Here is a 24,466-nt window from a genome sequence, read left to right on the forward strand (position 1 = left end):
GGGCAGCAGCAACCTTCCTTCTCTCACCCTCCACCCCAGCCAAGGCTTGCCTGGGAACGCTTTTCTCCACTCTGACTCTTTTTCATGGCAAAGCCTCGCTCACCCTGAGAGCCCATTAAAAAGAACTAACCGATCAGCTCCTTTGGGTGGTTGGGAGGCTGCTGCAATCGATCCCAAACATGGTGACCTCTGGTATTTTTAATGGCTCCCTGGGCAGTTTATCATCTCTATATACTTAGATACTGATGTTAAGGTGGTGCAGGTAAATACGCCCGGCATGTATTGCTGGGCACGGCTCAGATGAGCAAGCTGGCTCTTTTTCCTCCTCTCCATACAGGCTGCTTCTCCAAATTTTCAGCCCATCAGATCACACAGACTCCCAGGATGGAGCCAGGGAAGCCGGGAGCCCGGTTGCACAGAGTGCATTGCCTCACACCACCTGCCTCAGTTTCCCCCACCTGTCGTTTTTGTTGGCAGTGGATGCTCTTTCAGATGCTGCAAGCTGCACTGTGCCAGCTGGCTTGGTGATGCTTGATGCAGTTGGGACATGTGTCGTCTTCTTGTGCATTTCTCAGCAAAACAAGGTTTTCACGTGGTCTCGGTCTTACAACAACTTAACACCCCCATCCCCAAACTCTGTGCCTAAATATCGTCCACCCCCTGACATCATTGCACTGTAGCCTCTTGCCTAGCATAAGCCAGATGCGTGTCCTGGGAGTTACAGGAACTGAATTAGGATTAAAAAAAACGGAGAAGCAGATGCAGGGAAGCATCCTCTTTCCTCCTGCCAAGGCAAGAGGGGCTGTCCCAGGGTGACGGCTCTGGGATGGGCAGCAGGGCAAGCAGCTGAAGGGCTCTGCCGAGCTGCCCTGGAGCAGCTTAGCACCAGAGACAACATGTGTGCATCCCCATGTCCCCGCATCCCCATGTCCCCACGTCCCCGCTGCAGCTCAGGGAAGGCGTAAAGTGCAGGGGGATAAAACATCACTCGCCAGCTGCATCCCGTGGAGGGGTGGGGAATGGCAGGCAGAGGCTGGACACTTCAGCGCAGCATTTCCCTGCCTGCATCCGATGCAGAGAAGTCATGGACAGGTGGGGAAATCCGGCAGGGTGCATATTTAATGGAAAAACAGATCAGCTTGTGATGTCCAGCTTGACTGTTCAGGTACCAGTCCCTTTCCCCGGCCCCCTTCTCCTTTGGTCTCTGGCCTGACTTTCATCCCCTTACCCTCGGTCAGCAGGACGCAGTGGGGCTGCAGCCAAGAGATGGTCACAGGAATCCTGGAAAAGCTTGTAGTAGTCTAAGGCTTCAACAGGTCTTTGGATTCTTATTTGACCTAGAAAGTGACTTCTACAACAACTTTGACTTTGACCCTGTCAAGTTCCCCAACATAACAGAGATGTTTGTTTGCAAAACTGAGGGAGGATGGGTTTAAGGTCACCCTGTGGATTCATTCCTTCATACACACAAATTCCCCATCATGTGGGGATCCCCACCTGGTGGATCACAGCCTGCTATGAGGCCGCTCACAGAATTGACTCCCTCATTGGGGACACCCTCATGGTGGTAACCATCCTGGAGATGGGCAAGCAGGAGTGTGATGTCTCACTGCCAGTGGGCAAGTGGCACAGCTACAAGGGGGAGTTGTTTGAGAAGACTCCGGTGCTGCTCACAGACTATCCCATCGACCTGGACCAAGTCGCCTATTTCTTCTGGGTTTCCTAACAGGCTCCTCCATCAGCTTTGGGATAATCATGCCTTACCTAGGACTTTGTAACAAATAATAATTCTAATTGCACATTTCGTTTGGGTCTGGGGTTGAGGAAGGGAATTAAAAAGACTTCACTGACCTTGCAATGGTCTCAGGGATTAATTAACCAATGATTTAAATGACCTGGGAATTTTAATAGTTTTTAAAGTAGAAATACCTTAGTATGAAATTCGAAGAAAACATTATGACCTCTGTTTTGTGCGGCAAGTGCTGTAGAATAACTTACTTCTTATTAAAATATATTGGATGGATGTCTTGGTTATTGCAGCATGACAAATACAACATATAGAAACACAGTCTCTGCTTGTAATCTTTTTCCTAGCAAGAAATGCCACACACGCTTCTGATTCATAAAAGAAATTACATGGACTTCTTTGTTATCCAGTTTCACAGCTGATCCCTTGAGATATTTATAACTTTCATTTACTTAGCGAAGGAAGCAGTTGGAGCAGAGTACTGTTTTTACAAAAAGCAGTCTGTGATTATCCTGAAGAAGAGGACACCCAATTTTCAGCCTGCACGTCAGATGGGTGCTGATGCAGGAGCCAGGGGAGTTTGCCTTTCCTGTGGCCTGAGTTATCTGAGCAAGCATAAAGACGCTATAGCACTTGCTAACACTGTGGCAACCATTTTCCCCCTTTTATTGGAAAAAATTATTGAGAACCATGTCTGTGGTGTGGATTCCGCCATGTGGTGAAAGCTCACTGGCAGTCAAAATCAAAACCTAGCATGCATGGGTTAGGACCTAATAAGATCCATGTGTGTTTTGGACCACATTTAGATCCAAAGCATGCGATCCATCGGATCCCAAGAGAGGACTTGGCCATCATCCTCCTGACAGAGCTCGGACAAATAACAAACCAGCCTGAGTGCCCTTCTGCCTCAGTTTTTCCATGGAAAATGTCCTCCCATGCCACCAGCTGTGTTGGTGGAGATTCCTGTCCATGAGCCAGCATCCTTCTGCCCATGGAGCTTACTTCTTCTGGGTGAAGGCATCTCAGCAGCACCTGCAGGCTTGGGGGAAGCAGGCTGGCTGTGAAATGCTTTCCATTTTTGGTCCAATCTTTCCTGTTTTTAAGCAAAGAGAAGTTTAAAGGTGACATGACTGAGCAGTTTAGGAGAGTCCTGGGATCTCTGGGCTGTGATGCCCCTTCCCAAAGTGAGAGACTGATTCCTTTGCCGATCCCAGTGGGCTGCTAATGGGCACCTGGAAGGTAAAACTATACATGTCCCCAAAGCAGGAGAAAGCCCCTTTCCTTAGGGGTTTGCCCCAGAGCTGGTCCATATAATGAGTAAATGGGGGCTGGAGAGCATTGCAGTCACTCCAGAGCTGGTTTGGTCCTCATGTGAAGCAGCCTCAAAGCTGGCTCAGACCCCTGTGGCCCATCAGCATGGTCACGGCAGCACAAGAGCAGTGCCAAGGGGGACAAGCCAGAACATGTACTAGATGCCCCTGAAAGCAAGGTGAAAAAGCAGCCTGAGCCACAATAATGCTATCACTGGTGTCGCAATGAGGAGGGGAAAAAAACCCATCCTTTAATCCAGGGATGTGAAAGGGAAAACAATGCTCCATCTGACAGCAGAGTTCAGGGTTAACAGACCATCTCCGGGTCCTTACCGTGGGCTTCCTCCCACTCCAGGATAGTGGTTTCCACTGACGTATCTCCCCCGAGGACAAGAAGGCATTTCCGAACACTTTCATTCTCAGTAGCTGCTTCTAAGCCCCAAGGGGTCCCTGGCAGAGGGGCTCGGGGGAACTGGAGGATCTCAGGGGACCCCAGAAAAACTCCTCTGGCTGTTGTTGTAGCAAGAAAAAAGCTTTCTGAAAAGCTGATGCCCACAGTTCTGGAGAAAGGTGGGAGAGCTGGTCTCCAGCCCCCTCATACAGCACCTCTGCCCCTATAATCAGTGTGCTCTGTGTGCACATGCATGACTCTGCTGCCCTCCTGCATCACAGGCTGGGGAAAAAAAAATTCATCAGCTCTGGGGATGATACGAGCTGCCTGGTCCCAATTGGCTGCAAAAATCTCTCCCCCAAATCCTCATCCCTTTCCGATCTTTCCCACAGTGACTTTTCTTGCTGCCCAGCTGAGCCATGGGGACCCACAGGGGACCGGTGAGGCATCCTGTGAGCAGGTGGCATCGCAAAGCTGCACATGGCCGCCTCTCTGCACACTCCTGCTGCACCGGGGCCTTGCACTGCCAGAGGGACATGTTGCTTTCCTTGCTAAGCTTCAGTCCCAGTTGGTTTTTTTGTGCTCCCAGTGCCAAGCAAGAGCTGTGTTTACTGGAGGTGCTGGTGACATGGGACTCTCCCCCAGCCCATCGCTCACCCCATGCTGCCTGTTTTTTTTGGAAGGGGGGTTTATTGCCCTTAATCTTTGAGCTAAAAACCACCCAGCCCCACTGGCAAAAATAATAATAAAATAAATAAAAATCCCCACTTTTCTCTACTTTGCCTCTGGGATTTTGCATTAGCCCAGACCATCTTTATGGCTCTCATAGCACGAGGGACCTGCAGGCTGGCAGCTCCTGCCTGGCTCGGACGAGCTGTGACTGAGGAGGTTGTTTTCTTCCTGAGGCTTCCAGCCTGGATGCGTGCCCAAAGGGACTCTGCTGCTGTTAGTTTTTCCTTTCACCACAGTCCTCCCCAGCCTTGGGCTCTGCCTGCCTGCCTGCCTGCCTGATGTTTTTTTCTTTGAATAAAAGCTGTGATTTTGGGCAGGGATGGACATGCTCCCAGCCGGGATCTCATGGGTCAGCAGCCCTGTTGATCCTGTCCCTGACATGCAGGGAAGGCTTGGACCCACAGAGAGCCACCTGCATAGACCCGCTCTTCAGCATCATCCCTTACATCCTCCCAACATCTTTACTGTTCTCCTAGCTGGAGCATTGAATAGCCACTTATGCCCTAACTACAGCATTTAGAAAAATAAAGGCACTCTATAATCTTACTCATTTATTCATACAGTCAAATAAAAAGAAAAAACTTTGATAATAAAATCCTTTCTTTTGAGGGGAGAGGAAGGAGGACCATGTGTCTAACAGGGAATTTCCTCCATGACCTTCCTGACAGTGCCTGAAACCACTGGGAGGGGATTGAAGGCACTCCTCTGGTTGCTCCCATCATTTTCATAATAAAGGGATACTAATGGGAACGCTGGGTTTCTCTTCACACAGCTTCACCCCTTACTAGTGAGGGATGCAGCGAATGGCACAGCGGAGACAGGGAGGAGAAGACACATAACATCCCCCAGTCATGCTGGGATCCTTCCCATGAAGTCCTGTGCCCTAGATCCCACATCTTCACTGGCAGCTGAGCCATGTAGCAATGTCTCCTCCACCAAATGACTCCCACGCCAAGGGAGGACAAGTCATTTCACAAGCCAGGACTGAAAGGGAAGAGCTGGAGCCCCTCAAAAGCATGGCCTTTATGCATTTCTGGGGCTGGAGAAACCTTCTCCACACCCCGTCCTCTTCACAAGCAGTGGTCAGACTCATGTCCAGGAGCTCCTTGCCTTCACCTCCACCCTCCAGTCCAAGGGCCAAATCCTGCCAGTGCCCTGATGAGTAATGCTGGGGCTCCAGGATTAACTCCTTGCTAGAGGGTGTCTGTAACTTGTAAAACAACTGCTATTTGCACTGGTGCCAGGGAGCAAACCTGAGCCCTTTGTAGCTAAACGCCACAAGAAGCATGCTTTAGGACACGCTTGTGCTCCCACTGGGCAGGGACCTACAGGGCTCCTCTGCATCTTGTTTTGAGGCTGAAACACTGAATTATGCAGGGCAGATTCAGACCTCAAGGGATGCTCCAAAGAGTCCATCAAACTGGATGGACTTCCTCAAGCACTTCCAATTTTGCCTCAAACACCTAAATTTCTACTCCTGGACCCCATCGCAACCCCCAGGTTTAGCTCATCTCCTTTTCTGCCTCCTGCAAAGCCCAGTGCAGGAGATGGGCTTTGAGAAAGACCCTCACCAGTACCCAACCCTACTCAAAACACAGCTCCATCTCCCTGAGTGGCAGACTCATGCCGGACCCATGCTCAGCCCAGATGCAATCCCATGAGAAACCCTGCAAACACTGAGCTCTCAATGTTTTTCCTGCCCTTTCCATCTGTTATTGTACAAACCGCAGCCTGCCTCGTGCCATCCGGGCATCACTAGCACTGGCCAACACGTGCGGCTCGGCTTGGGGTATGAGACGTTCTTCGATTTGCTCCTTTTGCAATAAAAGACATTTTCCCCAGTGCTTTTCCTTTGCCTTCTCCCTTGGGTGTGAGCTGCATCCGTATACCTGGCCGATGCTCACCTTGGGGGGGTGAAGCTGGCATCAGCTGGAGACCTGGAGGCAGGTTGGCAGCTTGCATCACTTGCAGCCTCGCAGCAAATCCTCAATAATGCAGGAGTCCTCCCTAGAATTGGTGGTTTTGGAGTTTGTTTTTGGTTTGCATTCTCCCAAAAGCTGGTGCTGTGTGCAGGGAGGGTGTGTGAGGCTTGCTGGGGATGCAGGGACAGCAAGCAGGGTCTGCTCTGTGCTAGATCCCAGCTAAGTGGCAGTGCTTGAAAACACATCCATGCCTGTGTACAGCACAGGGAGGAGTGTTAATGGCAAAGTCCAAACCCCAATGGGGCTACGGCAAAAACCCAATTTGTTTCAAACCAGATTTCAGGGAGGTGCCTATAGGTGACAGCAGCAGGGCTGCTGACCCATGAGATCCCGGCTGGGAGCATGTCCGTCCCTGCCCAAAATCACAGCTTTTATTCAAAGAAAAAAACATCAGGCAGGCAGGCAGGCAGGCAGAGCCCAAGGCTGGGGAGGACTGTGGTGAAAGGAAAAACTAACAGCAGCAGAGTCCCTTTGGGCACGCATCCAGGCTGGAAGCCTCAGGAAGAAAACAACCTCCTCAGTCACAGCTCGTCCGAGCCAGGCAGGAGCTGCCAGCCTGCAGGTCCCTCGTGCTATGAGAGCCATAAAGATGGTCTGGGCTAATGCAAAATCCCAGAGGCAAAGTAGAGAAAAGTGGGGATTTTTATTTATTTTATTATTATTTTTGCCAGTGGGGCTGGGTGGTTTTTAGCTCAAAGATTAAGGGCAATAAACCCCCCTTCCAAAAAAAACAGGCAGCATGGGGTGAGCGATGGGCTGGGGGAGAGTCCCATGTCACCAGCACCTCCAGTAAACACAGCTCTTGCTTGGCACTGGGAGCACAAAAAAACCAACTGGGACTGAAGCTTAGCAAGGAAAGCAACATGTCCCTCTGGCAGTGCAAGGCCCCGGTGCAGCAGGAGTGTGCAGAGAGGCGGCCATGTGCAGCTTTGCGATGCCACCTGCTCACAGGATGCCTCACCGGTCCCCTGTGGGTCCCCATGGCTCAGCTGGGCAGCAAGAAAAGTCACTGTGGGAAAGATCGGAAAGGGATGAGGATTTGGGGGAGAGATTTTTGCAGCCAATTGGGACCAGGCAGCTCGTATCATCCCCAGAGCTGATGAATTTTTTTTTCCCCAGCCTGTGATGCAGGAGGGCAGCAGAGTCATGCATGTGCACACAGAGCACACTGATTATAGGGGCAGAGGTGCTGTATGAGGGGGCTGGAGACCAGCTCTCCCACCTTTCTCCAGAACTGTGGGCATCAGCTTTTCAGAAAGCTTTTTTCTTGCTACAACAACAGCCAGAGGAGTTTTTCTGGGGTCCCCTGAGATCCTCCAGTTCCCCCGAGCCCCTCTGCCAGGGACCCCTTGGGGCTTAGAAGCAGCTACTGAGAATGAAAGTGTTCGGAAATGCCTTCTTGTCCTCGGGGGAGATACGTCAGTGGAAACCACTATCCTGGAGTGGGAGGAAGCCCACGGTAAGGACCCGGAGATGGTCTGTTAACCCTGAACTCTGCTGTCAGATGGAGCATTGTTTTCCCTTTCACATCCCTGGATTAAAGGATGGGTTTTTTTCCCCTCCTCATTGCGACACCAGTGATAGCATTATTGTGGCTCAGGCTGCTTTTTCACCTTGCTTTCAGGGGCATCTAGTACATGTTCTGGCTTGTCCCCCTTGGCACTGCTCTTGTGCTGCCGTGACCATGCTGATGGGCCACAGGGGTCTGAGCCAGCTTTGAGGCTGCTTCACATGAGGACCAAACCAGCTCTGGAGTGACTGCAATGCTCTCCAGCCCCCATTTACTCATTATATGGACCAGCTCTGGGGCAAACCCCTAAGGAAAGGGGCTTTCTCCTGCTTTGGGGACATGTATAGTTTTACCTTCCAGGTGCCCATTAGCAGCCCACTGGGATCGGCAAAGGAATCAGTCTCTCACTTTGGGAAGGGGCATCACAGCCCAGAGATCCCAGGACTCTCCTAAACTGCTCAGTCATGTCACCTTTAAACTTCTCTTTGCTTAAAAACAGGAAAGATTGGACCAAAAATGGAAAGCATTTCACAGCCAGCCTGCTTCCCCCAAGCCTGCAGGTGCTGCTGAGATGCCTTCACCCAGAAGAAGTAAGCTCCATGGGCAGAAGGATGCTGGCTCATGGACAGGAATCTCCACCAACACAGCTGGTGGCATGGGAGGACATTTTCCATGGAAAAACTGAGGCAGAAGGGCACTCAGGCTGGTTTGTTATTTGTCCGAGCTCTGTCAGGAGGATGATGGCCAAGTCCTCTCTTGGGATCCGATGGATCGCATGCTTTGGATCTAAATGTGGTCCAAAACACACATGGATCTTATTAGGTCCTAACCCATGCATGCTAGGTTTTGATTTTGACTGCCAGTGAGCTTTCACCACATGGCGGAATCCACACCACAGACATGGTTCTCAATAATTTTTTCCAATAAAAGGGGGAAAATGGTTGCCACAGTGTTAGCAAGTGCTATAGCGTCTTTATGCTTGCTCAGATAACTCAGGCCACAGGAAAGGCAAACTCCCCTGGCTCCTGCATCAGCACCCATCTGACGTGCAGGCTGAAAATTGGGTGTCCTCTTCTTCAGGATAATCACAGACTGCTTTTTGTAAAAACAGTACTCTGCTCCAACTGCTTCCTTCGCTAAGTAAATGAAAGTTATAAATATCTCAAGGGATCAGCTGTGAAACTGGATAACAAAGAAGTCCATGTAATTTCTTTTATGAATCAGAAGCGTGTGTGGCATTTCTTGCTAGGAAAAAGATTACAAGCAGAGACTGTGTTTCTATATGTTGTATTTGTCATGCTGCAATAACCAAGACATCCATCCAATATATTTTAATAAGAAGTAAGTTATTCTACAGCACTTGCCGCACAAAACAGAGGTCATAATGTTTTCTTCGAATTTCATACTAAGGTATTTCTACTTTAAAAACTATTAAAATTCCCAGGTCATTTAAATCATTGGTTAATTAATCCCTGAGACCATTGCAAGGTCAGTGAAGTCTTTTTAATTCCCTTCCTCAACCCCAGACCCAAACGAAATGTGCAATTAGAATTATTATTTGTTACAAAGTCCTAGGTAAGGCATGATTATCCCAAAGCTGATGGAGGAGCCTGTTAGGAAACCCAGAAGAAATAGGCGACTTGGTCCAGGTCGATGGGATAGTCTGTGAGCAGCACCGGAGTCTTCTCAAACAACTCCCCCTTGTAGCTGTGCCACTTGCCCACTGGCAGTGAGACATCACACTCCTGCTTGCCCATCTCCAGGATGGTTACCACCATGAGGGTGTCCCCAATGAGGGAGTCAATTCTGTGAGCGGCCTCATAGCAGGCTGTGATCCACCAGGTGGGGATCCCCACATGATGGGGAATTTGTGTGTATGAAGGAATGAATCCACAGGGTGACCTTAAACCCATCCTCCCTCAGTTTTGCAAACAAACATCTCTGTTATGTTGGGGAACTTGACAGGGTCAAAGTCAAAGTTGTTGTAGAAGTCACTTTCTAGGTCAAATAAGAATCCAAAGACCTGTTGAAGCCTTAGACTACTACAAGCTTTTCCAGGATTCCTGTGACCATCTCTTGGCTGCAGCCCCACTGCGTCCTGCTGACCGAGGGTAAGGGGATGAAAGTCAGGCCAGAGACCAAAGGAGAAGGGGGCCGGGGAAAGGGACTGGTACCTGAACAGTCAAGCTGGACATCACAAGCTGATCTGTTTTTCCATTAAATATGCACCCTGCCGGATTTCCCCACCTGTCCATGACTTCTCTGCATCGGATGCAGGCAGGGAAATGCTGCGCTGAAGTGTCCAGCCTCTGCCTGCCATTCCCCACCCCTCCACGGGATGCAGCTGGCGAGTGATGTTTTATCCCCCTGCACTTTACGCCTTCCCTGAGCTGCAGCGGGGACGTGGGGACATGGGGATGCGGGGACATGGGGATGCACACATGTTGTCTCTGGTGCTAAGCTGCTCCAGGGCAGCTCGGCAGAGCCCTTCAGCTGCTTGCCCTGCTGCCCATCCCAGAGCCGTCACCCTGGGACAGCCCCTCTTGCCTTGGCAGGAGAAAAAGAGGATGCTTCCCTGCATCTGCTTCTCCGTTTTTTTTAATCCTAATTCAGTTCCTGTAACTCCCAGGACACGCATCTGGCTTATGCTAGGCAAGAGGCTACAGTGCAATGATGTCAGGGGGTGGACGATATTTAGGCACAGAGTTTGGGGATGGGGGTGTTAAGTTGTTGTAAGACCGAGACCACGTGAAAACCTTGTTTTGCTGAGAAATGCACAAGAAGACGACACATGTCCCAATTGCATCAAGCATCACCAAGCCAGCTGGCACAGTGCAGCTTGCAGCATCTGAAAGAGCATCCACTGCCAACAAAAACGACAGGTGGGGGAAACTGAGGCAGGTGGTGTGAGGCAATGCACTCTGTGCAACCGGGCTCCCGGCTTCCCTGGCTCCATCCTGGGAGTCTGTGTGATCTGATGGGCTGAAAATTTGGAGAAGCAGCCTGTATGGAGAGGAGGAAAAAGAGCCAGCTTGCTCATCTGAGCCGTGCCCAGCAATACATGCCGGGCGTATTTACCTGCACCACCTTAACATCAGTATCTAAGTATATAGAGATGATAAACTGCCCAGGGAGCCATTAAAAATACCAGAGGTCACCATGTTTGGGATCGATTGCAGCAGCCTCCCAACCACCCAAAGGAGCTGATCGGTTAGTTCTTTTTAATGGGCTCTCAGGGTGAGCGAGGCTTTGCCATGAAAAAGAGTCAGAGTGGAGAAAAGCGTTCCCAGGCAAGCCTTGGCTGGGGTGGAGGGTGAGAGAAGGAAGGTTGCTGCTGCCCCAAAGAGATGGTGATCCAGGACAGGGACAGTTTTGGGGAGCAGGTTGGGTTGCATGTGCACTTGGGGCGCTCTGCCAGCCACAAAGTGCTCAGAACTGGCAGCCTCCTCAGTGCTGGCCCGGCTCCTGACACGGCTTTGCGGCTCCAGCTCAGGTGGTTTCCAGCAAAACCCTGGTGTTTTTGCAAAACAACCTCTTCGCTTTGAAGATGTTTTTATGTGCTGGATCGGTCCTCGGTTGCTGCCCTTGGAGCTTTCCTCCTTCTTCTTCCTTCTGCCTTTCACCCTCCCAGCCAGCCTGGAGACAGGAATCTCCTTTAAGATGAGCCCCACCATTTTCCAGAGTGAAAAAAAAGGAAGGGAAAGGGAAAGGGAAATTTTTTGCTTTTTTCTTTTTTTTTTGCTTTTTTCTTTTTTTTTAATATTAAACAACAGCACCTTAAAAAAACAACAACCCACATGGACATCAGGACTCCAAAATCCCTGCAAGAATAAAGGATGTGCAGGAAGTTTCCCAGATTTCTATGCACACACATGTGATTTCTCTCCCTGGCAATCACTTTGAATCCTTTGGTTTACCTTGAGGGCAGAAGATCAGTGCTAGAAAGATGGTATACAATGGAGACAGGGCTCCTGGGCCAAGCTGTCCTGTCCCTGGGGCCTTTTGCGGTTTCCTCCCTTCTTCGCAGTGGGATGCTGTGCCGTGTTGGTACCCCAGCCCTGCCCCTTGCAGAGGAGAGGTACCACGTGGGAGATGCAGTCGGTGGGCCGAGCAGGCACTGGCACATCTGGAGGCAGAGCAGGATGAGGGTAAGGGGGTCTCTGAGGCTGCAAACTCCTGCCCTTCAAGGCTTATGTCCCATGAAAGTGTTAAACATCCACTGGCCAAGCTGGCAGCCTGAGCGCTGCCCTGGGGTGATGAGAAGGAGTCCTGCCAAGGGGCGCACATCAGTGACCCAGAGCCCGGATCCAGCCTTTTCCTCGCTCCGTCCACAGGGTTATGGCATCACAGCATCCCTTCCCCCTGAACCGGTCCTCGCAAAGCCTCTCTGCTCCAGTGAATACTTAATTAACCCATGCAAAGTGCAACCCCTTCCAGGCAAGGATGGGCTGAATGCTCCCAGAGGAGTGCCCCGAAAGCCAGATGCCCCAGGGACACAGACACTGTTGTGTTATATTTGGGCTGGTTCATCAGATGCTGACCTGGTATGGGTCCGGCCCCATCATTCCCCTAGGCCTTCCTCTGAAAGGAGCAGGGATTCCTCACCCTGAGGACCTGAGCAGCCCTTAGCATGCACGGCTTAAACATTGATATACCTGGCACCGTGACATGCAGAAAATGAGCTGGGACTTTAGACCGTCTTGGAGTTAAACGAGAGCTAAGCAAGGGTTTCAAGGGATGAAACATATGTCAGCCAGCTCGAAGGGGAGCTACACGCCTAAACCCCATCGTGCACCTACCCACAGAACCTCCTCCAGACCAAATCGATCCCCAGCAACCCCGCTGATCTCTTGGCACGCGTGGCACAAGTTTGTCAGGCCTCGGTCCGGGTCCCAGCTATGTGATACCTGCATCCTCAGACTTTTGCCTTTCCAACGCGTTTACCTGCCTGCTGGTGCAGGGACAGCATCATTTGTCAAACAACCCATCAGGAAACAATTCTATTGTTAAATAAAGGGATTGTTTTCTATATTTAGATTCCTTTTATAACGGGTTATCAAACACTTAGGAATCACTATCAGGCGCTCACAGTCAGGGTATATACAACACGTTCTAGCAGAAAGTGCCATAGGAAGCAATAAGTCATGGTCATAAACAAACTATTGCTCTGTAAAACTCTGCAAGAACTGATTAACCATTTACCGAACCCTTTTCAACTGTTTCAAATGGGACCTTTTTAACAGAAAACACACCCAAAGCAGCTCCCATCAGCTCTCATTTCCCATAGCAGCCTGGCACACACAGGTGTCGTATGGGGGATTTATTGCTAAACGGGGCCCAGGGGAGGTTTGCTCACCATTTTGTCTGTGTATTTAGATGACGTGGGAAAAGAGGTATCTGCTATTGCTGCAGCCAAGGAGGGGGAGCGAGGGAGAGCCAAGGTTATCGCATGAGCTGCCACAAATTAACTACAAAGCCAACAAGGCTTAACGCAAAGGGGAAATCACTGGGGGATGGATGCAGAGGGTGCGGTGACATTGCCAAGGACTGTCTGCAGTCCATGCTGTGCAGAGAGGGGCACCGACATCCCTGGACGCAGCCAGAGTGCCTCCTGTGGAGTGATGCAGGATCCTGCTCTTCCTGAGAGCTGGAAAAAAATCAAAGCTTGTTTGCATCCCAAAGCAGGGAGGATATTAGCCATGGTGCTGCGTGCACCCCTCGCCCCAGCTCTGGGCTTTGAGCAATTCCTGATAGCTCCAGTGAGGGCAACGGTGATGGCTGGCCTCGCCGCCTCGACCCTTGGCCCTAGGGGATCTTGCTACAGCGGGTCCTTGGCTGAAACAGCAGTTTGGTTCATATTAACCACATATCGGCAGCAGAGTCCAACCTGCCAGGAAGCTTGTGGCTGTATCCTGCAGGGATGCACCAGCAGCACTGAGAGACCCACACCAGCTCATGCCCACTGGACTGCTCTGAGCAGGCTTATTTCTGGTAACCATGCTGATTTGGGGGTCTCTGTACTGCTTCCCCCCCAGCTCCTGATGCCCGGAGGGTTTTTAGCTCATCTCAGCATGAAGGTGGCTGCACCAACTCTGCTGGCTTGTGCCTGTACAAAGTGCTGCTGCAAAGCTGGTAACCCCGCGCAAGCTTGACCGTGCTATAAGCCCCCCTGAGCCATGCAAGTTCAGCTCAGGTCTGGAGCAGAAATATTATCTGGGGTTTTTCCTTATCTAGAGGATCCCAGCCCCTCACTACTGGGAATAAAGCAGAGTTTACTGCACAGGTCTTTTAGTCCTAATTGCTGTAGGAGCTGGGAGTGGAAAGTCCCGCTCCCATCCTCTTAAATGAACAAACTCCTCCTTCCCAAGCCAGAAGGAAAAAAACTATAAAATCGACTATTTCCCCATTTCAGGGCGCTCTCTGACTCCTGAGCCTGCACACAACATCCATGTGCTGCTCCAAGCTGCAAGTAGCGGCTGCATCAGCGATTCGGCACAGCATCCCACTGCATGCCAAGAGCTGCTCTGCCTGCATCCTTGGGAAGGAGCTCCATCTGCCGAGCCAGTGGCCCAGCCTGAAACCCGGGGAGTGCTGCCAGGCTGGTCCCAGGGCTGCGGGATGACCAGTCATTGGATGTCCCCTGGGCAGCACCGAGCCCATCAGACCCTGTCGGGTCACGATCAGTGCTTGTGAGGAGCTCCAGGGAGCTTTGGAGGTGCCTTTCCCTGATGAAGAAGCAAACCAGAGAGCAATAAGCAAAGCGTAGACAACAGAGAAAAAGGTCATCGTGTGCTGCAGCTGCAATCGTGCCGGGCAGGCTAGGGGACAGTGGAAATACAGGAAAAGGGGGGGAGGAAAAAAGGTGCTCTTATCTCAGGCTGCTCTGAATGAAGTCTGTGAGCTGGGCTCGTGCCAGGTGAAGGATTAAGCCAGAGAGGGACCTGGGTCTGAGCTGGGCTTTGCCCCACTTACACCCAGGCTCAGTCGGAGGCTCTGCTTGGAGAGGGAGCCTTTGGGAGCTGCCTGCAACAGCAGTGAGATAAAGAGGTTCAATAGCTTGAAGACCTTCACCTAGGAGGGGAAATCACTCTCGGTTGCTATTTGCTTGTGAGAATAAGCCAGAGGCCTACTGTGAGCATCCAACACTGCAGGTAGGTCCTTGAGGGATGCTTCAGGCTCCGCATGGGTTAAGCCAACTGCCCTGCCAGGGCAAGGGGTCCTGGGCAGGTTATCTCATACCTGTCCCCATGGGACTTCTTGCGGCATCGATGTACCCACAGTGGGAGATGAGCCTCTCAGGCAGGCTGAGGGCATCTGCTCTGGGCTCTCCACAGTCTCAACCTGCTGCTCACATGGGAGCAGGGCTGTGAGGACCACATATAACCCAGGCATCTCTGGAGATGCTGCTTTATCCCAAATTGGCTCCACTTCCCGGCCACAGGAGAGTTTTGGTATGTAAAAATCCCCTCTGCCTTCTCCATCCCTTCTTGAAGATACAGGATCTTTGCTGTGGTTATTTTCCTATACATTTGATGCCAAGGGCTTCTCTGCAATCAAAGGTTTCACTGCAGAAACAACCCCACGATGGCCAGACCCCTCACCTTGCCTTAGCATTTATCCACCTTCAACCAGGGCAATGAAAGCCCATCTTCAAAGAGGATGTGGATGGAGGAATGAATTGTGATTAGTGCCAGCCAGCAGACAGAGGGATGTGCTAGGGGTCTGTGCTGGTTTTGGCTGGGATAGAGTTAATTTTCTTCACAGTAGCTAGTATGGGGCTATGTTTTGGATTTGTGCTGAAAACAGTGTTGATAATACAGGGATGTTTTCATTATTGCTGAGCACTAGTCAAGGACTTTTTAGCTTCCCATGCTCTGCCAGGTGCACAAGAAGGTGGGAGGGAGCACAGCCAGGACAGCTGACCCAGACTGGCCAAAGGGCTATTCCATACCATATGACATCATGCTCAGTATATAAACTGGGGGGAGTTGGCTGGGGGGCAGTGATCGCTGCTCGGGGACGGGATGGGCATCGGTCAGCAGATGGTGAGCAATTGCATTGTGCATCACTTGTTTTGTATATTCTTTTATCATTATTATTATTTTCCCTTCCTTCTCTGTCCTATTAAATTGTCTTTATCTTAACTCTGGCATCCTCCCAGAACATGATGCGCTCCACCGCCAGGCCGGCTGCCAGCTCCTCCCAGCGCACGCGGTAGCACATCACCGTGTCTTTGGGCTTCACCGTCTGGATGAAGAAGTTCAGTGGCCCCCCGCTGCGGCTCAAAATCTCACCCTCCTTGGAGCACGACTCCAGGTCGAGGTTGCCTGAGTGGAAGGCCAGCCAGAAGACCACTTCCTCATGCTGGTTCCTGACGATGAAGCCATCTGCCCAGAGGTCCATCAGCTCCATCTTGAGCTACTCCATCTTCTGCAGGGACACCGTGTAGTAGCACCAGGCCACCACCGTGGCAATGAACTGGATGAGGTCCAGCATGATGGCCTTGAGCATGGGCCTCAGCTCCTTGGAGGGCTTTTGCTTCACTGGCGTGAAGTTCTTGGGCAGGAAGGCGTACATGACACTCTCTTTTCTCTAGTGGTTTTTGCAGAGGAGTGGAAAGGAAGATGTCTTTGCAGCAAGCCTGGGGCTCTCAGGAGAAGAAAATGGACTGTTAGGAGTGTTCCCACCTCCACCACCGAGTCCCGGAGCACCCGTCTCTGAAAAAGAAGAGGATATAAATAGTCTCAGAAGAACCTCTGAATCAGGAGACTGCTTGTCATCCCTTTGCTGTCTCAATTGCAGCAGCTCCCCCTGGCCCAACGCCACCGGGCTGCGACGTGCCAGGTGCTGTAGGTCTGGAGTACCAGACACCATCTCCAATTACCCTGGGCAGACAACACGTGTGGAGAACAGCCTGAGCCCCACGTGTAGAACAACCCCAGGGCAATAAGCGCCAAATCATTGCCATAATTATTATTGGGGGGGGGGGAGGAAGAGGTTCAGTGAGGTAGGAGCGGAGACTGGGAGGGGGCAGGAGGAGGCTGAGTGGGAGCTGGATCAGCCCACCGACAGCATCTTTAATGGACAGGGCTAATTAAGAGCCATAAAAGACACCACATAATGAATTTCCAGGCAGCCATTCCTAATTTTAATCAAACTGCCTCCCTGGCAGACTTAATTCGGCTCATCCGCAGCGCTGTTCCTTCCCCGTCCCCTGCGTGCCCTGGCTGCTCCAGCCCGGGGATGCTTCACAGCGAAGGTGGGTAAATCCCAGTTTCTCCACAGCCCCTGGATAGCCAATCAGGGCCAGGGTACCAGCGGCTTGTGGCCAGTTTTGGGGGGCACGTAGTGGGTGTGCTGTGCAGCAAAGCACAGCTGCAGGAGGTACTGCGCCAGCAGCCCTGGGCAGGCGGAGAGCAGCTTGCTCTCGCCACGCACACAGAGCCCTGCGACAGCTCTGGGCAGGAGAAAGGCTAATTTTGTTGGGAGTGAGCGGTGCAGGACCTCTGTCCGGCATGGCCCTGGGCTGCATTTCGGCTCCAGCCTGCTCCCCCTTGCATGGCCTCAGGAAAGCGGTCGGCACCAAGAGCCTAATGGCTTTTCCTTGGCCGCGAGCTGGCTGGGCTCAGCCAAGCACAGCGCCAGGGATCCAGAGGGGAAAAGTAAAGTAAGGACACGGGAGAGCGAGAAACAAACCCGGCCATGGGAGGAAGAGGAGCTGCGGATCTGCATATCAGCTGGCTGGTACCTGCCTAGCATCAGCAACCGTGGGCATGCTGCCTCCTCCCCAAGCCCTGGGGCTGCAAGCCTGCCGGATCTGGGCAAACCGGAGGAAAAAAACCTTCTTTTTGGGCACGAACAAAGCCGGTTGCAGCGATTCCCTCTAAAGGGGTTGGTTTGTTTTTAATAAAAAAGGAAGAAAAAGATCCAAAATGAAATACCGAACTTTCTCCCTGATGCAGGCGTGACAAGCCAGAGCACATTTTCCTCTGCACCTTGAACAGATCTTACTCCCCAAAAAAGGACAGGCAAAGCAGAAGGGGGTCCTGAGTATCACCTAAACCCTGCTGCTCCACTATGGGGATGCCCAGAACAACACCTGGGCACGGGCTCAATAAAACATACAGCATTTTATATTCGTCTTGAAGCACATATTGGGCCAGACGCTGCAGCTGGGGGGACCTTTTCATTGCTGGCCAGGTCATTTTAACCTTCCCCTGGGAGCCAATAACTTTCTAGGCTTCCAGTTGCTTTAAATGGGATTACGGCAGCATTAGGAAGCAATTAGCCTGAACAGGCAATAGATTTAGCTAAATGACTTGTCCCATGGCCAAGTCCCATGGAGCCCTCACTTGCCAGCAGGGACTTCCAGCACGGGATGGGGGTGGTTCCGACCACCCCAGCTGTGTCACCCAGGGCCAGATCCTTCCCCCCAGGAGGGGAACAGGCCCCTCACCCACCAGCATGTGTGATGCAAGGCCAGCTGAGCCCAGCAAAAATTGGGCACTAAAGGCAGGGAGAAGACGGTGGTGGGAAGATGCTGTGTTTGGGTTAAACCTTCATCCCCTCTATTAATCCCCCTTGGCTTTAGAGTGAACTAGAAGCAGCACAGGATTGTACCAGGGACGGGGCGGGGGAAGGTTTGCAGAAGGGTCCTGGCCAAAACCAAGAGCGATGCTGCAAGTGGCAGGATGCTTCTGGAAATACAGACTGGTATGCTGAGCCCAAAGGAGCTCCCTCCCTCTCCGCACTGAGAATTTTTGGAATGCCAGCAAGAGAGATGCAAATACCTACCACTACTAGAGACAAATACCTACCACTACTTGTGTCTCATGCATGTCTTATCTTGGGACTGGGAAGCTCAGGGAAGGAGAAAAGAAAATACAGCTGCCCACTGAGCAGGGCTCGCAAATTATTTGGGAAAAGAATTTTTTTAAGTTTTCATGTTTTCTGAAAAAAGCTCTCATCTAGAGTTTTAAGCCCAAGAAATGGCTGATCCTGCTGCGGCGGGGTCAGCCACCTCCTCACCTCCATGTGAAATTGAGAGCGACACAGCAGCTCCCAGGGCTTCAGGGAGGTTCTGGATTTTCATCTCCCTTTCAGTAGGCCAGTTTATTATTGAACTACTTCGAAACCGCTCTATTTTTAGGCTGTTTCTTTCTTCCCCCCCCCCCCCCCCCCCCCATGGGCTGGAGTTCATGACATACACGAAGGAGCCATCACTGCCGCTGACAGTAGCGCAGTAGTGAAGTAATGTGTTTTTTAAGACAGGTTTTGCAGCCTTTTGTGGCCCTCAGACACCGATCTGCCTCAGAGGGATGTGCAAGCCGGGTGTCCAAGCTGGCAGATTTAATCCAGTTCTGGTTGCTCTGGCCGAGCCAGGATCAAACCCCTGTCATTGCCCTGGGCTGACGGACATCACCCGCTCGGGTACCGCTCCAACAAAGATGCCGAGAAGGGCATTTGCAAGCATTGCACAGTGCAGCAATGGGCCAGGGGGACTCCGAAAACAGGATCACACTCTGTACCTGTCTGGCTCCTCTCTTTTTTTGCCTCTTTAACAAAATTTACTGTTCTCCAGCTAGTGGTTTGGCTCCGTCCCAAATGAGAGGTAAGTCTCCCAAGCTCCCCAGAGACAACGCCTGCCACCTTGCAGCCCGCAGAGGTGCCTGCTCATGCAAAGTCTGTTTTGACTTTTTTTTTGGAATGCAAACTTGTTATTTTGCTCCAAGATGACATTGTGGTGACCTTTAACTCCTCTTAAAACCAAAAGAAAATGGGAAGGGAGGGCATCAAAGCCAAACTGTGGCGCTTCCCAGCTGACCCAAAACAAAGCTTTTTCTTCCCGTTCTGTGGAAGCAGCCAGTTGTCTTGCCTCGACTCGAGATGAAAGCAAAACATCTGAGCAGGACACACTTTACAGAGTAAAAATAAAAATCCATTTTTTGACTGCTTCTATTTTTATCAACACTGCCGCTAACCACGGGCCGCGAGACCCACAGCACCACTAACCCCAGCGACTTCCCAATTAGGGCATTCGTTTAAAGAGGGTCAATAACATTTAACTGGTCCCTATCGCCCCGGAGGGGTCAGGTCTGAACGGCGCTGGGGGCCAAGCTCACGCTGGGGATGCGCACCCATTTCCTACGCCAGGATGCCGGGGAAACCCTCCCCTCCTGTACAAGCTGCTGCCGTCTCCTCCCCAAACATCTTGGCAGGAGTCGAGTTAAGGAAACACCGCAGATTTTACCGTGAGGTATTTCCAACCCCATAAAAGAGCAGGCAATTAGGATGGCAAATTAAGGGGGAAATTATTTCTCTGCAAAACAGCTGCGGGGGGGGGGGAAAGCTTCCGCGTGCACGGTCCTGGCATCGCTCCACAACCCCCCGCGGGGGACCAGCCCTGCGAAAGAGACTTTGCAAACTGGAGATGGGGTTTAATTTCCCTTGGAGAGGTCTGCAGCAGCACTGGAGTCCTTTGGAGGGCTTTTGGAGTCATAAAGGGTGAAATAACCGGTCCAGCCGCTTGGCGCTGATGGGAGCGGGTGGGACAGGCAGGGGCACCCAGCGGCAGCGCCGGCATGGGGTGCGCGGCTGCTCCCCGCACTCCCCGGCCTCCCCCGCAGATCAGAGGCACCGATTCCTCCCCCAGCCCTGCAGAGCCACCCGCAAGGATCCCCCCGAATACCGCGCCGGATCACCCCGGGGCCCTGGGTTTATCCTCGCGGCGCACAAGCCACCCCCGGGCGAATGTGGGCGGCACAGACCCCTGGCCCCCGAGCCAAGGCAGCGGCTCTGCCTTAACAGGACAGGGACAGCCGGGGGATCCGGCGCCTCCTTCTCGGGGGACACCCACCTGAGCCGTCCCCCCTGGAGGTCGCAGCAGCGACAGACAATCTGCCCAGCCCGAGGGGCTCAGGGACGGGATGCGGGGGGTGGGGGTTGGGGGGTGGGGTGGTCCTGCAAAGCGACAGCCGCCCGCCGTTGGGGATGCCGCCTACGTGGCAAGACACGGGAGCAAATTCCCTGTAGCGTCTGGCTGTCGGATATGGGCAGCCCCGGCCGGGAGTCAGCTCATCCCGCCGGGGGCACGGTGCCGGTATTTACCCGTCCATCGCTTCCCGGGAATCCCCGCCTGTCGCCCGGCTCCGCCGCAGATGGATTTTTAAGCACATAAACAATAAGCGCTGCTATGTCTCCACATCCCCGGCAGCTTCGTCCTCTCCATCGCGCGGGGGTGTTTCGGGACTACGAGCTGGCTGCGCCCCAAGCAGCATGTGTCCGCGGGCAGGAGGAGGGGACCCAGCGCGTCACCGGCGTGTTTTTTCAGGCACCGTGACGTAAGCGTGTGCAGCCAACCCTCCGGCCGGGGCGTGCCGAGGTAGCGGGGCCCGGCCAAGAGGCAGCTGCCGCAGGCATCGCAGCGTCGCAAAGGTCACGAGCTTCGCCAAGCCTCGGCTCCCGGAGTCGCGGGATTGGGGCTCGCGTTTTGCCTCCCTGCCAGGGGGAGCAGGAAGGGCCGGCGAAGGCTCGTCCCCACCTGCATTTGCAGCCTCTCCAGAATCAGAAAGCAAAATAAAAACCAACCCAGGATTTTTTTTTTCCTCCCCAAGTCTTGTGATTTTAAGCAGAGTCATGATTTAGCAGAGTAACAAGGCTGCCTTGAGCAGAGCAGACAGGATATTTGAAGCTGCAGCATTAGCTTTGCCCAGCCTTAAATACTTTCACCTATATTGTAGGAATTGGCACTTTACAGCCCAGTTATGTCCCTTAAAGCTGCCAGTATCAAGTGATGCTCCAAACCCATTTAGACACCTCATACAGTGTCTTGCCATAAATACAAAAAAAGCTGCAGGGAGTCAATTCTGACAGCAGATGACAATATTTAACACACCTGACAATTCCCCCTTTACAACATCATCATTCTTTGTTCTTCACCCTGTGCTAATTAACAAGATGAAGTTTTAATAAGCTGGGTTTTCACTTTAACCCTGCACACCGCTTGCGGTGCTGCCAGCTCATGACTAAACCATGACCAAGGGTTCTTGCTTTCCCCTGCACGGAGGCACATCACGGCACCTGAGTTTGTCCGAGTCGCAATGATTTGCAGAGACTTTAAAAAAAAATGAGCCCTCCTGGTCCACCTATATTAAAGTGCATTGGACACGAGGGAGAGAAAGCTCTGGTGCTCTCCCTCAGAGGACATCTCTGTATCCACTTCAGCGATGTCTTACAGCCCCTGGGGGAGCAGGAGGCAGCCTGGCCCTAAAGCTGTGGTCCATGGGGTAACCCAGGGCCCAGCAGCCAGCTCCTTGGCACCTTCATGGACAGCGGCTCTCGGAGAGGCATCCTCTAAAACCACCCAGCTCATGCCCAACCACGGCAAAAGGAAAGCAACAAATACAAGCGGTTCCATGTGCCAGCATGCTGGGACAATATAAATGTCTGACAAAAAAAAAAAGACGAGAGCGATAACTACAAATTCATCACTCCCATTGAAGGAGCCAGCATCAGGCAGGGATGTGGCCCAGTACAGCTGGTCCAGCAGGCGGAGTACGAAACCCCAGCACGACGCATCAGTCCATGAACAGCTTATTTCGCTTGCCACATGTGATGTATAAGATACACAGTTAGCCATTAAAGATTTTGGCATATTTGTCTTTTGGTCCCACAGCCCAGTTCCTGCTGGTACAAGATGTGCTTCATCTACCACCCTATCACTCCAACAGCCTCTCTCCCCAACGCTCCCGCGGGTGTTAATCTCACTCCTGCTCATCTCCATCCTCCAAGACAAACCTCCCGACAGCAGGACCTAGCGCCTCATTTTGCCCCCCCAGATCCTCTCTTAAAAGAGCTCAGCATGGGAGTGCTCAGCATTTCGGATGCTGAGGCAGGCTGAAACCTGAGCCCACCCCAACACCCAAGTGCTACCAGACATTGAGTCAACACCAACTCCAGGTACTGGCAGCTCCAGAGAGCAGCAGATGGCTCACGGAGAGTGGCTTGGCAAGCTCCTCTGCCAGCTCCCTCAGTATCCTCGGGTGGATCCCGTCTGGCCCCATGGACTTGTGAGCATTCAGGTGGAGGAGCAGGTCGGTGACTGCCACCTCTTTGACAACCGGGGCTTCATTCTGCATCCTATCTCTATCACCCAGCTCAGGGGCCTGAAAACCCTGAGGATGACCAGTCTGACTATTAAAGACTGAGGCAAAGAAGGCATTAAGTACCTCTGCCTTCGCCTCATCCTTCGTGGCAAAGTTACCTTCCGCATCCAACAAAGGAGGGACACCCTTGGGAGGGTGTGAGGGACAACAAAGGAACTGACACCCTTGGGCCAAATGCAATCATCAGTCCCTTAAAATGCTTGCTGGCAGCTCTTCCACATGCAGATCCGGCCATGCAGACACAACCCCCCACCCTCATCCCCTGCTGGGCTGTGGGTGCCTACTGTGCTGGGTACTTGTCCTTTGGGGATCACGAGTATCCCAAGAGGGAAAGGGAAAGGAAAAAGAAGGATTTGTGCCTTCTCAAACAGCTCTGGCCACTCGCTGCTGGAGGGGCTGTCCCAGAAACCACTCCAAACCCAACCCGGCACATTGCACAACATGCTGCATAAACCCATCTGCTGAAGTTTTCACTGCCAGACATCTGTCTAGTGGTAAAAGTTGAAGCTGCACCTTGCAAGCAGAGACAGGGATGCGTCTCCAGGCTCCATTAATCTCCGGGCAGCAAGACCCCTACCCATCACTTTGGATCGTTTAGGAGTCTGGTTAACAGAGTCCCTTGGGAGGCAGTCCTGAAGGGCAAAGGAGTCCAGGAAGGCTGGACGTTATTCAAGAAGGAAGTCTCAAAGGCGCAGGAGCAGGCCGTCCCCATGTGCCGTAAGACGAGCAGGCGGGGGAGAAGACCGGCCTGGCTGAACAGAGAGCTTTGGCTGGAACTCAAGAAAAAAGGAGAGCCTACCACCTTTGGAAGAAGGGGCAGGCGACTCAGGAGGACTACAAGGATGTTGTGAGGTTATGCAGGGAGAAGATTAGAAAGGCGAAGGCCCAGCTAGAACTTAAACTGGCCACCGCCGTTAAAGATAACAAAAAATGTTTTTATAAATATATCGGCGACAAAAGGAGGGCCAGGGAGAATCTCCCTCCTTTGTTGGATGCGGAAGGTAACTTTGCCACGAAGGATGAGGAGAAGGCAGAGGTACTTAATGCCTTCTTTGCCTCAGTCTTTAATAGTCAAACTGGTCATCCTCAGGGTTTTCAGGCCCCTGAGCTGGGTGATAGAGAGAGGATGCAGAATGAAGCCCCGGTTGTCAAAGAGGTGGCAGTCACCGACCTGCTCCTCCACCTGAATGCTCACAAGTCCATGGGGCCAGACGGGATCCACCCGAGGATACTGAGGGAGCTGGCAGAGGAGCTTGCCAAGCCACTCTCCATCATTTATCAGCAGTCCTGGTCAACCGGGGAGGTCCCAGCCGACTGGAAGCTAGCAAATGTGATGCCCCTCTACAAGAAGGGTCGGAAGGAGGATCCAGGGAACTACAGGCCTATCAGCCTGACCTCGGTGCCGGGGAAGGTCATGGAGCAGATCATCTTGAGTGCCATTACGCGGCACGTGCGGGACAACCGGGGGATCAAGCTCAGCCAGCATGGGTTTATGAAAGGGAGGTCCTGCTTCACTAACCTGGTCTCCTTCTATGACAAGGTGACCCACTTAGTGGATGAGGGGAAGGCTGTGGCTGTTGTCTACCTGGACTTTAGTAAGGCCTTTGACACTGTCTCCCACAGCATTCTC

The 24,466-nt window shown here is 52.3% G+C and overlaps 1 protein-coding gene across 1 annotated transcript; it reads right to left on the reverse strand.

The window, feature by feature from the left end:
* Positions 1-8,983: 8,983 nt before the first annotated feature.
* Positions 8,984-21,253, reverse strand: LOC148055459 (alpha-galactosidase MYORG-like). The gene is made up of 2 exons (XM_087760468.1): positions 20,780-21,253; positions 8,984-16,389 (listed from the first exon to the last, which is right to left on the reverse strand). Exon 2 carries the CDS (start codon positions 16,082-16,084, stop codon positions 15,797-15,799), a length of 288 nt encoding a protein of 95 aa, XP_087616594.1. The 5' UTR covers positions 16,085-16,389; positions 20,780-21,253; the 3' UTR covers positions 8,984-15,796.
* Positions 21,254-24,466: the final 3,213 nt, after the last annotated feature.

Source organism: Nipponia nippon, unplaced genomic scaffold (assembly GCF_047370975.1).
Source record: "Nipponia nippon isolate SJK-2023a ecotype South Korea unplaced genomic scaffold, ASM4737097v1 scaffold_22, whole genome shotgun sequence".
Lineage (NCBI taxonomy): Eukaryota > Metazoa > Chordata > Aves > Pelecaniformes > Threskiornithidae > Nipponia > Nipponia nippon.

What these genes read in the sequence shown, in the direction of transcription:
- LOC148055459 (XM_087760468.1), bottom strand. Translation starts at nt 16,084, where the DNA reads ATGGAGCTGATGGACCTCTGGGCAGATGGCTTCATCGTCAGGAACCAG.